We start from the raw sequence: 20,755 nt of genomic DNA, 5'->3' as shown, positions 1-20,755 counted from the left end.
CACACTGTGGAGAAGTGTGCAAGCACGAAACTGAACAAACTAGTAACTCACCTGCCCGGACTATTCTGTAATGAAAGAGTGTGGATCTCCCTGACAAATGTATGCTATATGAAATAAAATAAAAAAACCTTCCATGTGAACTTGTATAACTAATTGTGGTTGTATACTATCCTGATCTGAGTAAATGAAAATCTTGGTATATCCTAACTCAAATTTAAAGAGCTAACATTGAGATAGCATGTTAATTTAAGTATTAAACATCTTAGCTTAAGTAGTAGAATATTTCATTTTCAATGCTGTGGCAAAACCTGCAATATATGTGAGCAGCAAAACCCCAGAGGTGCAGCATATGCCTAAAGCCAGACTACCATAGGGTGAAACCATATAGAGGACTTTAAAATGGTTTCCTAAGACAATCACAAGTCCAAAGGTTGTATCAACAGGTAAAAGGTACACATTTTTAAGAAGCACAAGAGTGCTGAGTAGCTAATAATTATGCTTCTGCTTTCAGATGATATTGTAATTTTCTTTCTTCTGTGTACTTATGGCTGCGGTAAATTAGAAATAATCCCCACAAATACTAAAAGGGAAGGAAACCTCTTACCCAAGCTTAAAGTCAAAGGATCTCGTTTCATTTAGAATGGTCCCTCCATTCTCCAGCTCTTCAATCTGCCTGTGTATTTCATAGTCTTGAAGAAATAAACAAGCAGTCTAGATCAGCTGTTGCAAACTCACCTCTCTTTTTATCATCCCAAACATAAATTATTTTTAAGCCTTATTAAAATCAGGATGATTATTAGCAAGAGAGATATACAAAGCTATATTGTAAGAGCCAAATGCTGTGAGATGTATGCATAGGCACATTTAGGGAATTTCATTTTGAATATAACTGTAAGCCCATTCTTTTAATTCCTCCATGATATGGATTCAGATTGCTTATACATTCTTATAAACATCTTTATTTCTTAGGCTTTTATTTGGCCATTCTGTGTCTCTATGTGTAAGATGCTTCCACCTCTCTCTCTCTCCTGCTTGTTTTGGGCGACCAGAGGCCAGTTTGCCCCTCCCTCCCTTTTTATTTTATTTTCTGTTGAATCTTGCCCCATCCAATTCTTTTTTCTTTCTTTCTGACTGAGGGAATTAGGACTCAGTAATCTCCATCTCGTCTTTGGCTGAATCTGACATTTCTTCTTTCTTTCTGGCTTTTCTATATGCTCCCTTCCTCACTCTAGACAGCAGGCAGCAGAATGGAATTCCCATCTTTTCTGTGTTCTGCATCTTCTGTGTTCCTTGTTGGGAGATCTCCCACACATTCGTGCTTCTCAGTTCCGCTGCTTCCTCCAACAATTCTCTCCTCCCACAGAGTCAGAAATACTAGCAGGTGTTGAAACATGATTATGCAACCAGTCAGTGAACTTTGTCATGCAAAGATACTGCAGGCAGAATTATTGAAAGGAGATGTGGCTGACTTTGTAATTAAAGAAAATAAACTTGGCATTGGTGGGGCGGAGATGACTTGCTGTCAGGGTTCCAACAGACGCCCTAATTAAATCCTGATCCTCGAGCCAAGTTTCAAAAGAAATCCAGTTATTTATTAGGAGCAACATGTCAGCACGTACCCAAGTGAAGTCAGCTCTGCCCCACGTAATTTACACCCAACTATGACCCCGTTTCCCCCCTCCTCCCAGGGTGTGTCATAAATCACATTCTCCAACGGAGCACTTTTGCGGGCTGTACAGTTCACGCCTCTCCGGCTGGTTCTGGTAACCTAGTATGCAGCCTTGAGAAAGGTATGCATGGAATGTGCTTCTGGTTGTGGATGCCATGCTGCTCCATCAGTTTTTTCCCCTCCTGCCTATGGCAACTCGAGAGCAGGCCAGGAATGCTTTATGAGTTGACATTTTCTTCATTATGTAGAGGAGAAAAATCAGGTAGAAAGCCAGAGTGGTTTCCAATGGATGGGGCTAACAATGAAAATCATCAGAAATTTTATTTATTTGTTTGTTTTCTGTGCTGCCCATCTCACTGACACAGCAACTCTGGGCAGCATAGAAATTAGGAATCTAGAATGCTTATAGAAAGTTGTGGCATCATCCAGCTGATTCTTGAGAAGATGCAGAAATCTTAATAAGATGTTAAATTTCCCTGTTGCAGAAGAAGCTCTCCTAATAAAAACAACAATCATAAACTCAACTTTGTAACATGACTTTACATTATCATTGTGCACCTATGGTGTGAATTTGGTGTGTATCAGAAAAGAAGAAATAAAATCACTAGGCAGATTTAGGTATATTTACAGCAATGATGTAAGACCAAGTCATTCTTCTCAAAAGGAAAGATAGCAATATAGTTCTCCTTGAACCATTTATCAAAATTCTTCCACTGTTTCAAACTGGGAGTTCAAGACAACATCAATAACCATTTCCTAATAGTTTTATGGGATAAAAAGTACAGATCACCTTTGACTTATGACCACCAGTTGGCACCAGAATCTCAGTTGTTGAGCAAAGTAAGTCAAGATGCCCACATGACTGCTTCACTGAATGACTACAATCCTGGCTCTCCCAGTTCTGGTTATTAAGCAAGTGCATGGATCTTTAAGAGGGTGGAGCACTGCCTGGCAAAGGAAAGAAGTAGCATTCCTCCATGCGTGGAAAGGAACATCTGTGCTGGAGGACAGGAATGGAACTCAGACGTTTGTAATCTGAATTTCATTTCTGCAGCCTGCCACAGGAGTTCCCCACCCTTCTATGTACAGAAGGAACACCTGCAGTAGATTGGAAATGTTCAGATGCTGAAAATCCAAGCTTTGTTTATACAGCCTGATGAGCGATTTCCCCTCCCCCCCCACATGAACAGAAGAGAGATGAAATCTTTTGGCAGGAGGCAGCAACTTGCAACCTTCCTTGCTGGTTTCCCCACTCAACTTTCTGGGAAAGTTGGCAGAGAAGATTGCAAATGGCGATCATGTGATCGGTGTGTGTGTTGGCAACCAGTGTAAGTGTGACCAAGTTGCCAGTCACCCAGATTGTCATCATGTGACTGTGCAGAGGGGGACAGCACAATGTTTTATGATGGTCAGAAGTGTTTTAAACAACCGGTCGTAAGTCAAGGACTATACCTATAATGTAAATTAACTTTACATTCTACATCAGGGGTGTCAAACTCAAGGCCCTCAGGCCAGATCCAGCTTGCGGGGTGCTTAAACCTGGCCCGCGGGGCCAGCCTGGAAATAGTAAAGGACCGCCCACCAGTGCCTCTGCTAGCAAAAATGGGTCACGGGGTGTGTGCATGCCCTGTTTTTGGTCTGGACAGCCTCCTGCAGCACCCTGTCCCGTTTTGCCCAGCAGGGTGCTGCAGGAGGCATCCCTCCTGTTTCCTCCCTTCCCCCCGGCCGGCCAGAGAACTACAATGCTGATCCAGCCCTTGAACAAATCCAGTTTGACACCCCTGTTCTACATTAACAAGGCAGAGATGGGAAATTACATATGCAGTTTAAAGACTTAATAGATTTGTATCAGTATTAACTGCCTAACTCTACAAACAGATTTTGTTGGGTATTAAATTTCAAATTTCTAGGGTTTCAGTTAGGAAGAAAAGTTTTATTTACCTATTGCCTTTGCAAGAAACCGAGCACTGTTGATATTCTTCACTTCGGTCCTTACTCCATAAAGTTGGCCAGGGTGATGTACAGATACATTTGCATCTACTCTCAACTGGCCCTCTGAAAATAATATCAGCAGTTGAATAAACCCATAGCGCTTGCAAAAAAATATATACATGCAAAATTGCCCTAGAAGATTATATGATAGTTATCCAAGGCTTGTATTTCCTTAGGCTCTCCAGAGGAACCTATGGCCCTCCAGCTATTGCTAAACTACAATCCCAAACTACATCATCACTGGACAATTTAATCAGAGAGCCGTAGTTCAGAAACAACTCAAGGACCACAAACTGCACTTTTACATCTAGTCTAAAATTCTATGGATACCTTAAAGAGATTACTACACTTTTTTTTTTCAAATGAAACACACTCCAGAAGCTTTCCTCGAGGCTTATTTCAAACAGGGATATGTGCATCCCTCTCTGTGTGGCATTTGTACACACCTTAAGGCACTGATGGAGAATGCTCCCAACAGGTTCAGCATTTATGCACAAACCAGCCTTTACATAGTTTTTAAGACTCCACAGTCAGTTGAGAAAAAACTTTGTGACTTCTGAAACAAAATTAATTTTGCTTGACAGCAGTATACGATTTGTGTAGCTATGGTTTTTTTTAAAAAAGGTTTTACAGATGCAAACTCCTGGCAAAACTACATGAAGGGGAAAATTATGAAAACTGCTGTGTAAGCACTGAGCTACATTGTACCTATTTTTCTCAGATGTTGCTCTGAAGATTCTTTCCTAATCAACAATCCAATAAACTGTAACCAGCTTCCTATCTTACTAATATATCCACTATGAAAAATCAATGGGGCTTTTCTTTGGCAAAGTTGGACAGGTTGCCCCCTGTGACAATGTCAGATTTTATAGCATGCTTATTTTACACAGCCTATTACCCTGTACAGGACAGGAATTGTTCAAATTGACTCATATAATGTTTTATTGCCCATTTTAAAAGAATTCATTGTCCCACTGATTTATTCTATTCTAAGAGTTCCAGGCAGTGAGCTTGATTACGGTCTATGTTATAAGTTACCTGATTGCTATCTGGAGTTACTAAATTTTTCACCTCTGTATCTTCATCGACACATTGCTGCAAATATTACTGTAAAACTTATATTACATGTTTACCTTGGACGTATATTTAAATTTGTTGTAAGTTTATTAATACACATAATTTGATGCATATTATAATAATGCCAACACAATTATAATACCAACACAGTTCTGAACAAATATCCAGAAGACAAAAAGTGAAACAACTAAGCTAAAAAAAGACTTTGTCGAGGATTTTGATTGTATGAAACTATCATTTGAAGGCTTGGTAGAATTCTATCACAAAAGCAACAGCAGTCCAAAGAGATTTACTCAAGTGTCCTTGAAAATTTATAGCTCAAGGACAGGTGAGAAAAACCCATTTTTTTCCCCTTCAATCTTTGCAACGAATACAACTGAAAACCCTTTCAAACAGCCAAAAACTAATATAGATTTCCAAATAAACTGATAGAGCAATCAGACAGTAAAACAACTACTAGAGACAGAAAATTGTTTTCAGGTGTATACTACTTTGTTTTTGCAGATACTGTAGTACTTCTGCAGATACAGTACTTCCTCATCAAGCCTGTAAAAATCTAGAAGTCAAACTGATAAAGCAATATAAAAATCTCCTCAATAATTCTGTACCAATAATGGTGGTGTAAGAGGGGAAGGCTTTTCCCACTCTTCTTATCTGCTGTAAGATACTATTACAGGGGTGTCAAACTGGATTGGAGGGCCGGACCAGCATTGTAGCTGTCCTCTGGAGGCTGGCCGGGAGGGGCAGGAGACGGGATGGACAGTCAAAATGGGGCGCAGGAGGGCCACCTGTGGCCCTCCAGTGGCCTGTTTTCAGTAGTAGAGGCACCGCGGGCCAGTCCTTTGCTATTTCCAGGCCAGTCCCGTAGGCCAGATCTAAGCACCGCACGGGCTGGATTCAGCCCGCAGGCCTTGAGTTTGACACCCCTGCACTATTACATAAAGTATTCAATAAAAAATATGAACAAACTTGCTGTCAGACATTTACTTGAAGCTGAATCTCAAATATTTCCATTTTGCAACATTCCCGGGATCTCTTGCAACTAGCAGTATAAAACTAGAAATTATTTAGTCAGGTTACAGTTAGTATTGTCCCAAAGAATTTGCATTTGGGACAGCTAATGAGGAAGCAAAAGAAAAATCCACCCAGGAGCCATCAATCATTCTGTTCCCACTTAGGTTTATCGTGCACAATTTCAAAAGGCTAGCAGTCTAGAAATAGCTGAGCTGAGTCAGAAGCACTGATGTCTCCAAGATACCTAAGGTAGGAGTACCATACACAGCATCAGAAATCTTACGAAGGAGAGAAAAAAACTACAACAAAAGGCAGCCCAACAATGCTAAATGATTAGTAGTTGAATGGCAAAGAAAACTGCTGTGAAAGTGCCTTTCTTGTAGAAAAATCACAGGTGAGGAAAGATATGCCCTGCAGGCAGGGGTGAAATCCAGCAGATTCTGACAGATTCTGGAGAACAAGTAGTAGTTGTTCTCCAAAGTAGCAGTTTGAGCAGTTTGGAGAACCGGCAAATACCACCTCTGGCTGGCCCCAGAGTGGGGTGGGAATGGATATTTGGCATTATCCTTCCCTGCCATGCCCACCAAACCACGCCCACCAAGCCACACCACATCCACCAAGCCACATCTACAAAACCAGTAGTAAAAAAAATTAGATTTCACCACGGCCTGCAGGTCCCCTACCTGCCATGTTTGCCTGGCTGCTCCCGAGAGCCTGCAGGATGAGCTGAAGTTCTCTCACCGCTGCTGCCGCCTCTTCTCCACAACACATATCTGGTTCCATGACAAGCTCCATGAGGCCGATCCCTTCCAGAGGCAGAGTAAGGATAAAAACAGCAGCTTTTTCATCTCATTGTATCAGTTCAGCCATAAATGTTGAGCCTACTTGAAGCTGCTCTAGCTTTTATGCAAGGCAATTCAGGATCATTTATTATTTAATCACTGTCAACATTCATACAACAGTAGAACTGCCATTCTGTCTTATGTAAATTCACATCTCACTAATATTAAAAAAAGAAACTATATGTAAAGTCCCCCCAAGAGAAATGTGGGATGCTCATAACTAGCTGTAAAAGACTGTCCTTTTGCAAATTTGGTAGCAAACAGAGGAACGTGGTTTCTGGCTTTGAAATGTAGCATCAACAGACAGATCTATGGGGAAAATCCTGTCTCTGGCAAATCTTCTGATCCCTGAACACCTGATACAGCAAATAGATCTCTGTGTAGGAAGAAAAGTGAAGATTTTTGTGCTCAAACATCTTGATGATACATGATTTTCCCACCTGATGATACCCATATGTATTCCAAGACAGCCTGATCAAAGAAACTGCCTTCATTTGGAAAATGCTACCAAATTTCTATTTGGTCATTTAATTATTCAATTAAATTTAAACGGCTAAAATATTTTTCCATCTGGGTTCCATTATTTTCCAGCCTGGAACTTCAGGCTCCCAGAAAAGCATCTGTGTTTGTGTATAAATAGAAAATGAAATGGGAGGTCATGCTTCCAACTTTTTTTTTACAAGATATAAGTGAACGGTGACACAGTCATGAGTTTCTTTAGACATCTTAAGTATAGATGATACAGTCAAGTCTTTCTTTGAAACTTTGATCTTTGAAACTTTAACTTGGCATCAAATCCAGTTATTTTAATTTGAGAATATGCACTCAGTTGAAAACACATAAATACTTCTTGCAACAGTTACATGCATAAATATGTTTCAAACATACCTGCTCTGTTGAGGTCAATGAGTGTTTGGTTTCTAAAATCATCATGAAGACTCTTTCCACTGTCTTGCTCCAACTGTATTTGCTTGATCCTCACAGTCTTGCTTACCATTTCATTCGGATTTTTATCGGCTTGCATAAAGTATTGTAAGCAGCCATTCACCGCAATGGGAATCCTGTGCTGAGTGATCTGATATCCAGCCTGCATTTAGAATGTTAACAGATAGCTCACTTCAAATGAAAGCTGATCATCTTTGCCTTTTAACATACAGACTCATCCTTCTTGAAAACCCACGCTTTCTTATGGTATGGGAAAAACAGGATACATGGATACTTCCATAGATATTATGTAAGAAATGGTTTATTAACAATGTGGGAGAGAGTGAAAGTACTCTTTCCATTCTGAACACCCCTTCCCTCAAGGTACTTCTTACTGAAAAGATTAAAAGACAAATAAAAGTGACAGCGAATAACCAAATTTCATTTTCTATTACTGCTCAAACATTCACATTTAGCCTTCCAATGTAATTTATTATACATAAATGTTACGTTAAATGCCTTCAGTCTATCAAAAAAACTACATGGAAAGAATAACTGGAGGGAGAGAGAGATTTGGATGAGAGGACTAATTGGCAAAAAAAAAAAAAAAGCTAAGCCCTCCCTTCCTACTCGCTGCTTGAACTAGACCGAATACCACCTAAAGTGTGGTAGGCACAGCTTCATTTTACTGGGGGTTTTCACCGCTGGCATCAATTGTCCAATGATGAGCTTTTGCGGTCAAACTAGTGAGTAGCTTAGGATGCGATCTAGTTTTCAGATGCTGAATGAAACTGCTGTTTCATTCGCAGTTGGGCTGGCATCTTCAGAAACCAAGGGACCCCATCCAGACAAAGTAGGAATCTCAAAGGCATACCTATAGTTGTGCCTACTGAAGCTATCCTGTCAAATGTCAAAGCAGCTATTTGAGGCCTTCTGAAGGATGCCATATAAGGAATCAGATACAAGATAGCATATTAATTTAATAAATAAATTTTACAAAAATCCTGTCCTCCCAACAGCAACATGCACCTTATGTTGGGGAGAGATTCCCTGCAAGATTTAATGCAATTCCACAAAGCAGTAACACCACATTGTGACACAAGATCCACCCCTTTCATATGTACCTGCAACTTCATGATAATTGTACAAAAGGGACAGAGCTCACACTACAATGGCGAAATGCTTTTATAATTTTCCCACTCACAATACCTGGTTTCCTGATGAGTTCTGTCATCTGTGGGATCTGACCTGTGCACTTGCGTCAAGTCTTTTTAGTATCAGCTGCTGCAATGGGGAATGTAGACTTGTTTGTGTCAGTTGTGAATTCCCTTTGACGAAAGAATAACACCACCATACTTAAGAGATGGGTGCTGTTGTGGCTCCGTTACCTGAGCCTGTGTCATCGGCAGGAGAGGACTCCGAGAGTGAAGGAGAGGAGTTGGCAAGGCCTACCTCTCCAGGACCCTCCTCTCTGGCAAGGCCTTCGGTGTCCGCCGAAGGGCAAGAGATAGGGCCGGGGCCAAGCATGTCCACGCAGCCACAGGTGGACAGTGATGAGGTTAATGAGTCTTGGCTGGATCCACGCCAGCGTCGCAGAGATAAGCGCGCGCAAGAGAAGGCGTGCCCAAGATTAGGCTGAGTCACTGGACCACACCCCACAAGGTATAAAAGGGAGCGTGGTGGCCAGTCAAACCTTGTGACGAACAAAGCTGAAAGCTTCCACACCATTCTGCATTGCCGGACTTTTGCTATAGACTTTGCTGGATTATCTTTGGACTTGATTGACTCTGTAATTATTGAGCTGTTTCTTTTGATGTACCAGAAGCGGGGAGAAGTTATCTCTCCTCTTCGTAAGTAATAAACTCTTGGCAGGCAGCCACTAGGTTGTTGCCAAGTTCCGTTATCATAAGGAAAAGGATTTTGCCGGCTGGTTTAGTCTTTAACCCTTGAACGTCTGTTGGTGTGTGTGCGTGTGGGACGGGGACAGAACAGGTGCTTCCTCTTCTAAAGAAGTCATAGCTAATACTGTGGACAAATATTGGCCCATCTGCCATCTCCCCTTCTTAGAGAAGGTGATGATGCAGCAATTACAAAGCAGCTTTGGTGAAATGGGTCATCTGGTTGAAATTCAAGCCTGTGGCTTAGGATCAGGAGGAAAATCACATTTTCACATCACATCACATGTAACCATGTAAGTTACCTCTGTCAGGTAAGGGAGTGCATCTATCTTTATATTGCTTCAATACTATCAGTAATAAAAATTTACAGTTGTTTCATTCCTTCCTGAGTGATCGGTTTCAAATGACGTTAACAAGGGAATTAAATTCTTTTCTTTAGATGATTTAGTTCCCCCCCCTTGTTTTTCTTCACACTACTTTTTGCTGAATTTCCATTTTAAATTATATAATTGTATATATTGTATATGGTATACTATATATTGTAATGCTATTATAATTATACTGCTCTTTAGTTTATCTACATTACTATAGACCACTGAGGATTTTAAAAGAAATTGCAATGTTTTTGAAATGTAATAAAAAATTAAAAAGGAACATCTGTCGGAAGAACACTAATCTGACTGAAGATAGTCATTTAAACCTCAGTGATATTTGCCAACCTATCACACATCATATATCATCACTCCATCTCATGGTGTTTTTAAAGATACACTGTGAGCCTAGGGCATCCTTTCTCATCTGTTGTGGGGAGGACAATGGGAGCTGTTTGCCAATAAGAACCTCTGCAAAATCCTTATTTAAATATTATAATGATGTATCCTGTCTTTCTGATGGACTGGGCAGCTTCAATTTGTTAAATGTAACAACTCAAGCCCAATCTCAAACAAGTCTGACTTAAACATAATATCTAGTGTCATACAGTGAATATTACTGTTTTAGTTTGCCTTTATTTTCTTTAGGTATCTGAACAAATTAAAAACAAAACACTGTGTTTGAAATTCTCAGGCGTAATGACAATAAGTGCTTGTGAAGTCACTGGAGCACCAATAGGCGTCTGTAAAACATTCATTTAAAAAGATTTGTACCGTTTGTCTTAATCCTAACAGGCCATTAATGAGAATAAAGGAAGGCTGGTCCTAGCAGTACCTTCCCCAGTTCAATTACTCCCAAAGCCCTGAAAACACGAGGCACAACCATCAGAACAATCATCGTCAATCTGCGAGCTCCTGGCTACAGCTGCCCATTCATCTGAATTCAGGGCTGCATCCAGCTTGGACGGGTAAGCAATGGCTGAAAAAAAAACAAAGCTTCTCTTTTGTTGGCCTGCCCTCCCCCCCTCCCCCCAATCTGTTCTTCAGGCATGTTCCTCTTCCGATTTGTCAAGGACAAAGCGTGATATATACTCACAGGCAGATCTGCATAGAAATAGTGTTTTCTGTCAAACAAGGACTTCTTGTTTATGGTGCAGTTCAGTGCAAGGCCTGTTGACACTGCTGCTTCCACGCATCGTCTGTTGAGAACCTAGAGAGACACACAACACACAACTTGATTCATATCTTTTTAAACAGTGTGCGTTTCCTTTTTGATTGCTTTAAAAAAAACAACCCACGATTTCCTTGCAAATGGGAAGTACAAAGGGTAATAAGGGAAAACTTGTTCAAAAAAATGTTTTTCCATTTTATGGTGCAGAGCACAATGGTTTTTAATATTGCACACTGTACGTTTACATTTGGTGCTTTTGTTTTAGTGCTCTTAACTACACTCATTGGAAGATGACACAGAGCTGAGTTTTAACCTCTAACAAAACACTGGCCTAAATTAACATGGATACATGGACTTAAATGTTTTGCTATGTAACAATTCTAATATGTTCTAAACCAGGGGTCGGCAACATTAAACACTCAAAGAGCCATTTGGAGCCGTTTCCCACAGAAAAGAAAACACCGGTAGCCACAAAACCCTTTTGATATCTAAAATGAAGATAACACTGCATATATCCAATTTCTCACCACATATTAAGCATACTGGTAAACCAGTTTCGTCAGCAGTGAAAGCAAATGAATCTACCCACGTACCATTAAACGTTTTGCTTTCTTCTGAAACTTTTCTTTTCTTGGATTTATCCATGATTGGCCTACTGGGGGTCGAAAAGCTCAATAAATTGTGTGCCAACGGGTGTCACACATTGGTGGTTGTGACACATATTTTGAGTGACAGGGAGCCGCAGCAGAGGGGTGAAAGAGCCACATGCGGCTCCAGAGCCACAGGTTGCTGACCCGTTCTAAACCAATGGTCCTCAATCTTTTCTTCACCACGGACCCCTTTTAAATACCTTTTGTGACCACGGACCCCCAAAACTTAACTCAAGATTTAAATCGTAATATTTCTTCAAGCTTTTGCAGAACCCCTGTGATGATATCGCAGCCCCCCAGGGATCCACGGACTACAGGTTAAGAACCACTGCTCTAGACAACTGAAACAGTAATCAGGAAATAGCTAGGTAGAGAAAGAGCTATTAAGTTATTTGCTTGCTTGCTTATTAAATTTCTTTGCTGCCCATCTTGGTGTGGGGCTACTCTAGGCAGCTTACAACAATAAAAACAGAGAAATGAAAAGAAATGTAAATGTAACAGTAGCAAAATAAAGAAACAATAAAATAAACAATGATCACGCCGTAATTTGAGATTATTACTGAAGCAGGGAATCCATGTGTATGTGTGTTTGCTACCAATCTAGTAACCACCTTCACTGTGGTACTCCCCCATTGGGTCCATGAATCAAGTTATACCTTAATACAAACATTTCACTATTAAAAGTTATCTGGCAAAGTCCTCCACTGCATTCAAAAAATATTTTTCAGACTTGCCTACTATAGTAAATAATACAAAACCGTTTGGACATATCTACCAAGCACTGTGTAGTTTTCCCCCTCCCTAATTCTCTGTCATTATTTTAAAAGCAATAAAAGAATAAATAAAAAGAAAGAGACCCTCTTTGTATAGACAAAAAGCTATAGCTGAAATTGCAAATCACCAGATCCATTTCCCCCCCCTCACAGGTTATCAAGTAAATCAGGAGGATTTATGATTTAAAAAGCCAGTTTGGGTCAAAATAATCCACTACTGAGCAATTGTAAAAAAAAAAAAAAAAGTCCTCTTAAAATGCACTGAAGCCAGGTTATCTGCACACAGCCAGTATGTGCAGATAGGAATCTGCTCTTCTCATTTCGTGGAAAGAACTTGTCAGAGATATAAGCAAACACTACATTGCGTCACTTCTCAGACTGTCAGGGTACACAGTACATGCAAGCTAAACCCATAGCTGAAACTAGCAGCTATATTCACAAAATGTGAGTATATTTTGTTATAAGGTCAATATGAAACACCCTATCCACAAAGGACTTCTATGAAACATTCTAAAGTAGTTTATGTTATAAAAATAAAATATAATTCAAAATAACGGAAGGATTCCATGAGTTGAGGGCTTAAATATTGTGGCTATAAGATACATAAGAAAACAGAAATAGGTTCTTATTTATTTATTTATTTATTTATTTATGTATGTATGTATGTATGTATGTATGTATGTATGTATGTATGTATCATCAAAAGCGTGTTTGGAAGTAGCAGTCCAACCTGATGGTTACTATTTCCCAAACTATCAAGATAATACCGTTTTTCTGAAAATAAGACATCCCCTGATAATAAACCCAATCGGGCTTTTGAGCACATGCGCTAAAATACCCCCCCCCCGAAAATAAGCCCTCCCTGAAAACATTTAACCTCATGCACAGCTGGTCCCTGCCATTTCCTCGGGTTAAGGAGACAGAGCTGGAAAACAGGTAAGACGGCAAGAGGAGCCCGTCTTGCTCCATGTGCCCCAAAATAATAAGACCTCCCCGAAAATAAGGCCAAGTGCTTAGTTCAGAGTTCAAAAAATATAAAACAGGGTCTTATTTTCGGAGAAACATGGTAGCCAAGATTATTTTAAAAATAAAAACAACCTTAAAGGAATCAGTGGACTCACACTGTCAGCCAACCTACAGAAAAATGGACTTTATAGAATATGTTTGATGAAAAATGAGGACTTTGATCATACTGGTCCAACAAAGATAAATTGGCATTTTAGTCTTTGTCTGACTTCTGTGCCTATTTGGGTTTTGTGAGTAGAATGCTGGCTTATTTATCAACTCTAAGGATAGTCTGTTCCAGTTATAACCAATTCTAAATTAATTATATGCCCTATTTATGTATGTAAGATTTAAAAGTGGCCGGTCTAAAATACAAATATTATGGGAAAAAATACCAGGCAAAAATATTTATTACCTTTCAGATTACAGATTATTTTTATATGAATATTATTATTATTATTATTTTTGTAAACAAACATACAAATACAAACATAGACATTAAAACAAACTACATAAACTAACTATACAGAAAAGTCAAGTCTTACAGCTTGAACTTTAAAAGTAGAGCTACTTCGGTAATTATATATCTATGTATCTATGTATATTTATCTTTCATCATGTACCAATATTTATACAACGATATTTCATTTTATTTCCTTATTTTTGTGTCATTGGGTGGTATTCCCTTATTTCGTGTTCTTTTTATCTAACCAGTTGTACCATTCCTGCCAAATTAAATAATACTCTGAATCCTCTTTTCCCTGTATCTCTTTGGTAAGTTTGTCCATTTCCGCACATTCCATTGTTTTTTGTATTATTTTTTCCTCTGTTGGCGTGTCCTCTAGCTTCCACATTTGTGCGAAAGAGATTCTGGCTGCGGTCAGGATATGTATTGTGTCTCTTTTTTATAGTCCTTTGTCAGTATTCCTAGTAGATATGTTTCCGGTCTGAGGGGCACTTTTTGGGTGGTGATTTCTTCCAGCTGATTCTGAATTGTTTTCCAAAATTTTTTGGCCTTTGGGCATGACCACCACATATGGTAGTAGGTCCCCTTCTGTGTTTTGCACTTCCAACAGTTCTGATTCGCGTTAGGGAACATCCTTGCCAAGCGTGCGGGGGGAAGATGCCACCTATAAAACATCTTTATCAGCTTAGTATTTACCTTCCACATTTTCTCCCAATTTTCTAAGTTGATATTATATCCAAAATTTTTAGCCCAAATAATCATATTTTCCTTCACAACTTCTTCCAATTTGTATTTTAATAGATAATTATATATTTTAGTTATTAATTTATTATCTGATTGCATTATGATTTTATCTAATTCATTCCTTTCTTTTTGGATTCCAAATTTTTTTATGTCGATTTTGTATCTTGATTTTATCTGTAAATACGGCCACCAATCAATGTCCGTGCCCTGTTGTCTCAGTTCGTCTCTTGTTTTCATTTCTCCCTCGGTGTTCAACAATTCGTCATAGGTTTTCATCTTGTCTATATCCATTGTGTTCGGATAAATTAATTGAAGCAAAGAAGAAACAGAACAACAATAAAACACCAGGTCCAGATGGCATCCCGGCGGAATTTTACAAAATTGAGCACCAGCCAATAGATGATGTTTTACTACAAGTCCTGAATGAAGCAATTCTAGAAGCCAAAACTCCCAAATCATGGACAGAGACAATTATTACATTGATACCCAAAGAAGACTCAGATCCCACCCAAACCAAAAACTACAGACCCATATCGCTTCTAAACGCAGACTATAAATTATTTACATCAATTATGGCCCAGAGAATGAAGAAAATTATCGTGGATTATATCCATCCAGATCAAAATGGATTTATTCCAAATAGGCAAATCAATAAGAACACAAGAACAATAATCAATATCCTGGAATACTATGAGCAAAAATCGGATGAAAAAATGGTCTTACTTTTTCTCGACGCACAGAAGGCATTCGATAACCTTAATTGGGGATTCTTAATATTACAATTAGAAAAGATGGGAATCGGCGATAAATTCCTAAATATGATCAAAACAATATACTCCGACCAAACCGCAAAGATATGGATAAATGGAGAGACAACAGACCAATTTAAAATATCCAAGGGGGTGAGACAAGGATGTCCCCTCTCTCCTATACTATATATATTAGCATTGGAACCACTGTTAAATGAAATTAGGAATGACAATGAAATAAAAGGACTAAGAACAAAAAACCAGGAGTATAAACTACAAGCATTCGCGGACGATGTAGTATTTATTTTAGAAAGACCAAAACAATCAGGTTTGAATTTACTAAGGAAGATAGAACAATATGGTGAAGTCGCTGGATTGAAAATTAATAGACAAAAAACAAAACTACTAACCAAAAATTTGACAAAAACCCAGGAGAAAGAATTGGAAGAGACGCTAGGAATACAAACAACAACAAAAATAAAATACCTAGGAATTCAATTATAATAAATTGGCCAAACAAATCCAAAAGGACTTAGGGGCATGGAGTAAATTGAGACTATCACTATTAGGCAAAATTGCTTCAATCAAAATGACAATCTTACCGAAATTATTATACCTATTTAGAACAATACCGATAAATCCAGGGAAATCATATTTCAAAGATCTTGATAAAATGACTTTAAAATATATATGGCAAGGGAAAAGAGCCAGGATTAAACTGAAGCACCTACAGGACACTAGAGAAAAGGGTGGTCTGGGACTCCCAGATTGGCAAACCTACTACACTGCAACAGCTTTAACTTGGATCAAAGATTGGATAACACTTGAAGATAAACGAACGTTAGCATTAGAAGGATTTGACCTGTCGAAAGGCTGGCACGCATTCTTATGGGAGGAAAAACCAAGGCAACATGAACACTTCAGGAGACACTATATCAGAGGAGCACTGGCAAAAATTTGGACCGAAATAAGGAGAAAACACTACGATAAAATCCCAAGATGGTTATCAACTATGGAGGCCCAAATTTATCCTGAATATTAATGCATATAGCTGAAAAAACAGGTATTGCTGTTTTACTGTATTTTGCATGAACAAGACAAACTTTTGCAACAGCAAAAAATAAAAAAACAAAGCAAAACAAAACAAAAACAAAGTCATATTATACTGCAGAAAAGTCCATAAGAGACCAAAACGTAGTTCTAAATACTTACTGAAGTTTAATATTAACCGGACAAAAAAAAAACAACAAGATGAAAACTCTCAATGAAGTCCACTAATCCATCAAAATAGTAGAATCATGGCCTTGGCCCTTTCAATCTCTTCAGTATTAGCAAAACTCTAAAGCGCACACATTCACACAGTGATGTTACCTGTCTTCATTTATCCAGTAAACTGATTTCTTTTTCAAGCTATGGGCTTACATATTAAAATAGAACACCACATTAAATTAGTGTTCATGATGCAACTGGTATCACAAACCCTAATATATCCATAACAAAGGATTTTAAAAACAGCAGTAATTTACTTACTTATCAATAGGTAGGCTCTTTGGAACAACAGAAACAAGAGAGCCGACCCCATAAAGGACATAATACAAATCCTTAATAACTCTGAATAAATTTAACATTCCAGCCTACATATTACACCACCCTATGTGTAACTCCATTGAATCTATGCCAATAGCAACAGGAACATCATATATAACACAACACATAACATGAGAGAAGAAATATAAATATACACTCAAATCTTCATTATAGGTCCTGCGTGGGGCCTCTTATTTTCAATAAATCAGACAATAAATTAAAAAAATAGAAGGTAAACCTAAGAGTCTGGACAACCATTTGTCTAAAATCATAGAGGGTTTCCTGCTTGAGTAGGGGATTGGACTAGAAGACCTCTAAGGTCCCTTCCAACTATTTTATTCTGTTATTCTTAAATTGTCAATGTTCTATTTGGTGGTAGCCAAGCTACTCTTACCTTGTTAACATTCTTGCTTCAACACATAGCACAATTTCCAGTGGAGCTTAGCTGATACCATGGAATTCTCTCTATGGAATTCCAGAAGCAGTTGGTACCTGTATAGCTTTACACTAAGTACAAATGGGCTGTTTCACTTCAACTTGTGGGACAGAATCTGATTTGAGGTCTTTATGTCTGTTATTTTACATTTCTTTGATGTACTTTATGTTCTACCTTGGGATCTGATAGGTGTTTGTAACCATGTTTCAATAAAACTGCATTTTATATTTTATATACTCCACATTGCTTTGAGCTTATTAAAGTTTGTTTCTTTCCTTAGACAAAGATAGGTTGATCATGTTATATTTCTACTCAGGACTGAAAAAACCTACCGGTAGAGTGCCAGGAAGAGAAGCATCCAAGAATGATACTAGAGAATTAGGTGGAGCTGCAAACTGAACTTGGGAACCAGAAAAAAGCTTTGAGTTGGATGAGATCTGAGCATGGATTTCCAAGCCAACAACTGCTGCCCAGGAAACATCACTTAAAAAAGAAAGCCAACATGTTTAATCAGTAGTTAGATAAACAAAATTAAAATTTTAAAGCACTTGGGAAAGGGGAAAGATAATCAAGCACAATTAATAGTGGAACAAAATGACAGGACATTAAAAGAAACTCAAATTCTGAACAGCTTAAATAAATTAAAACCTGAAAGGTTTCTAAAAAAAAACCTGATTTAATCATATTTATTAATAAAAGTGGACATTTTCAGAATTGTTCAGTATTTATGTAAGTTCCTGATCATTTTACAGAATACAGAATAACAAAGTTGGAAGGGACCTTAGAGGTCTTCTAATCCAACCCAGGCAGGATTAGGATTTCCTGCTCAGGCAGGAAAAACTATACCATTTTAGACAAATAGTTGTCCAATATCTTAAAAACTTCCATTATTGGAGCATTCACTTCTGCAGGCAAGTTGTTACACTGATTAATTGTTCTGTCGGAAAATTTCTCCTTAGTTCTAGGTTACTTCTCTCCTTGATTAGTTTCCATCTATTGCTACATAATATCTGTCCATACAGTGTGTTCAAAATGTACTTAAGACCAGATAATACAGAATATATTTATTTAAAAGCACATCAAAGCATGTATTTTAGGTCAGTGCTAATTTAGAAAACAATTTAGAACAGATTTTTTTCCCATCCTGTATAAATGTTTGCTGTGTGATCTTGTAATTTTTAAAATTACATTGAGTTTTAAAACTGTTGCTATAGAGAAAGAAAAACCTTGATATATGAATATTAATACCATCATTTAATGTTTTTAATACAAATCTTCTTAAAAGATGGTGTGTGTTACAGTCTCATACAATAATGCAAACAATTTATAAATGCATCGCTGTTATCCGTAGTAAATGTTTTTCGTTCTCCATTCTGCAAGGGAAAAGTGCTAGTTGTGAAGCAGCCCACGAATTTATGCAGCAAAGCAGCATGACATTAAGATCTGCCAGCAGGTAAAGATAACAGTTTGGATTCTATACTTTAACTGCATCTTCTATTTCAAATTTGAGAAAAATTGCCTTCTTTTCCTTATCCTTTAGCGCTTTAGTTTATTATATTTTCATCCAATACACTAATACTAAAATTAATCAGTATTCTACATAGAAGGACATTTGAAATCTAGTGAGATTGCTTTCGCGTTTCAATCCGTACCAGCAAGCCACTAGAAGAGCGGAAACGTGAAACGCGAGGAAAGTTTTTTTGTTTTTTGTTTAAATCAGCCAAGAGCGACAAATCGGAATATCGATAGTCATACCGGTTCTCTTTCGTTGTAATCCCCTTTGAATTCCAGCAGAGAACGCTGGTGGATACCGGTCTCTTCCAATCTCTAAGTACGGTGTCATTCGCAAAGCTAACTTTGCCAGCTCGAAGCCAAGCGCGGTAGCGCCGCATTATGGGGGCCGCCATTTTGTTCGGCGCTGGGGAAACATCAGGTGATCTCGTTCTTATAGCAAGTCCTCTTGGGAAATGCAGTCCTGAGCTTGCTTACAGAAAAGGGGATGGCGAGAGAAATGCAAGCCTTCAGTTCCCGTGATGCTCCATCACTCAGCTGCTCCACTCAAACTGGGAGGCTAGCAGGGAAGGCGAGCAAAGGCTGCGGGACTTTTATGCGAGTTAGGTAGAAATGAGTCGGTGATTCCCGTTCATTTGAGTAGGCAGAGGAGCCTTAGATGCCTATGGGTAGAAATTAAAAAGAACCAGAGAAGACGTTGTTCTTGGTGCTCAGGCACTCATATCGTGACAGATGTTTAATAAATGTTAACTAAACAAATAGCATGGCTGTAATTAATGGCTGCTTTCCTTAGAAAATGGAAAATGCTGTTGTTTATTATCAATTCCATCCTCTTGTAATGGAGAAACCCTCTGCATTAGGACTGAGGCTATTCATGCTTGGATTATAAAGCAATGTGCACCCAAACAATTGAAGGCCAATTCATTGTTTGTTAAAATGTTACTAGATTCTGTATTTTATGGCAACAAAGCATGCATAATCACTAGAAATGGAGCAATAATTAAGGAAAGCTGACATTCATCTATAGGTCTTTTATTATAGGGCAGCAATGATGTTTTTAATAGATATTTCCTATTAAGGAAAAGCATTCTTTTATTTCCCTATTTGCATAAATAGTTGCATTTCTATGTAGTTAGATATGGGAACATCTTAAAGATGAATAGCTTGTCTGCCCTTGAAAAGAAGAACGTTTTGCAGGTTGTGCTACAAGAATTTTTAAGTTTCCTCTCGTGGTTAAATGGAAGAATGCTACTGTATAGATATTCTGATACTGCTGGGTTTTTGAGCATTTGCCACTTGAATTTATTTCTGACAGCCTTTTAATGATGTGCAAATAATAGCCATAAGAGATTTCTTCACTTTTGAGCACAGCCATGAGGTCTTATTTGCCCATAAGCAACTGAGTTTGGAGAGCCATAACCCTTATGGTAAATTGAACATAGTCCAATGGAAGACCCTTAAGTGCTATAGCTCAACCTATAATCCTTCTCCACTGTTTACCAATAAAATTGTGACGCGGTCCAGATCAGAATATTCTTAGGCCCTCGGGCTTGGAAGCGAACGCTAACTTTATCTCACAAAACCCACTAGATAATAAGTAACAGTGCAGATGCCAACTGTAAGGATTGATATATAGCAAGAGCATTTAGACTTATATACTATTCCATAGTGCTTTACGGCACTCTTTAAGTGGTTTAAAAATATTCTATAATACAGAGCTCCTACAACTTCACTGAAATGTTCTTGTCATCCTTGTAGGAGGCTTCTTTGAAAAGATGATGAGTCATGGGCTTGTTGAGTCAGCAGCCGAATTTTTATCCAGTAGAGGTCAGTGGAATACATAAGCCCTCGACGGTATTTCATATCTCTACAGAA

General features: G+C 38.4%; 1 protein-coding gene across 2 annotated transcripts in view; it reads right to left on the bottom strand.

Moving 5' to 3' along the window:
• GATB (glutamyl-tRNA amidotransferase subunit B) overlaps window positions 1-19,331 on the bottom strand; it is a 37,002-nt gene extending 17,671 nt beyond the window's left edge. Inside the window, exons 1-7 of one of the 2 annotated variants that reach the window (XM_034401494.3) lie at window positions 19,124-19,331; window positions 17,701-17,851; window positions 10,884-10,997; window positions 7,483-7,681; window positions 6,436-6,558; window positions 3,611-3,724; window positions 605-689 (exon numbers count right to left, since the gene is read on the bottom strand). In XM_034401494.3, coding sequence (XP_034257385.1) covers window positions 605-689; window positions 3,611-3,724; window positions 6,436-6,558; window positions 7,483-7,681; window positions 10,884-10,997; window positions 17,701-17,851; window positions 19,124-19,275 — 938 coding nt within the window. In that variant the 5' untranslated portion in view covers window positions 19,276-19,331. The remainder of the gene's footprint in view (window positions 1-604; window positions 690-3,610; window positions 3,725-6,435; window positions 6,559-7,482; window positions 7,682-10,883; window positions 10,998-17,700; window positions 17,852-19,123) is intronic. The other variant, XM_034401495.3, reaches the window with a different exon arrangement.
• Window positions 19,332-20,755: the final 1,424 nt, after the last annotated feature.

This window comes from Pantherophis guttatus, chromosome 8 (genome assembly GCF_059756535.1).
Source record: "Pantherophis guttatus breed Tessera chromosome 8, ASM5975653v1, whole genome shotgun sequence".
NCBI classification, from domain to species: domain Eukaryota; kingdom Metazoa; phylum Chordata; class Lepidosauria; order Squamata; family Colubridae; genus Pantherophis; species Pantherophis guttatus.
The sequence above is the reverse complement of the archived record's forward strand: the minus strand, read 5'-3'. Positions and strand labels throughout refer to the sequence as shown.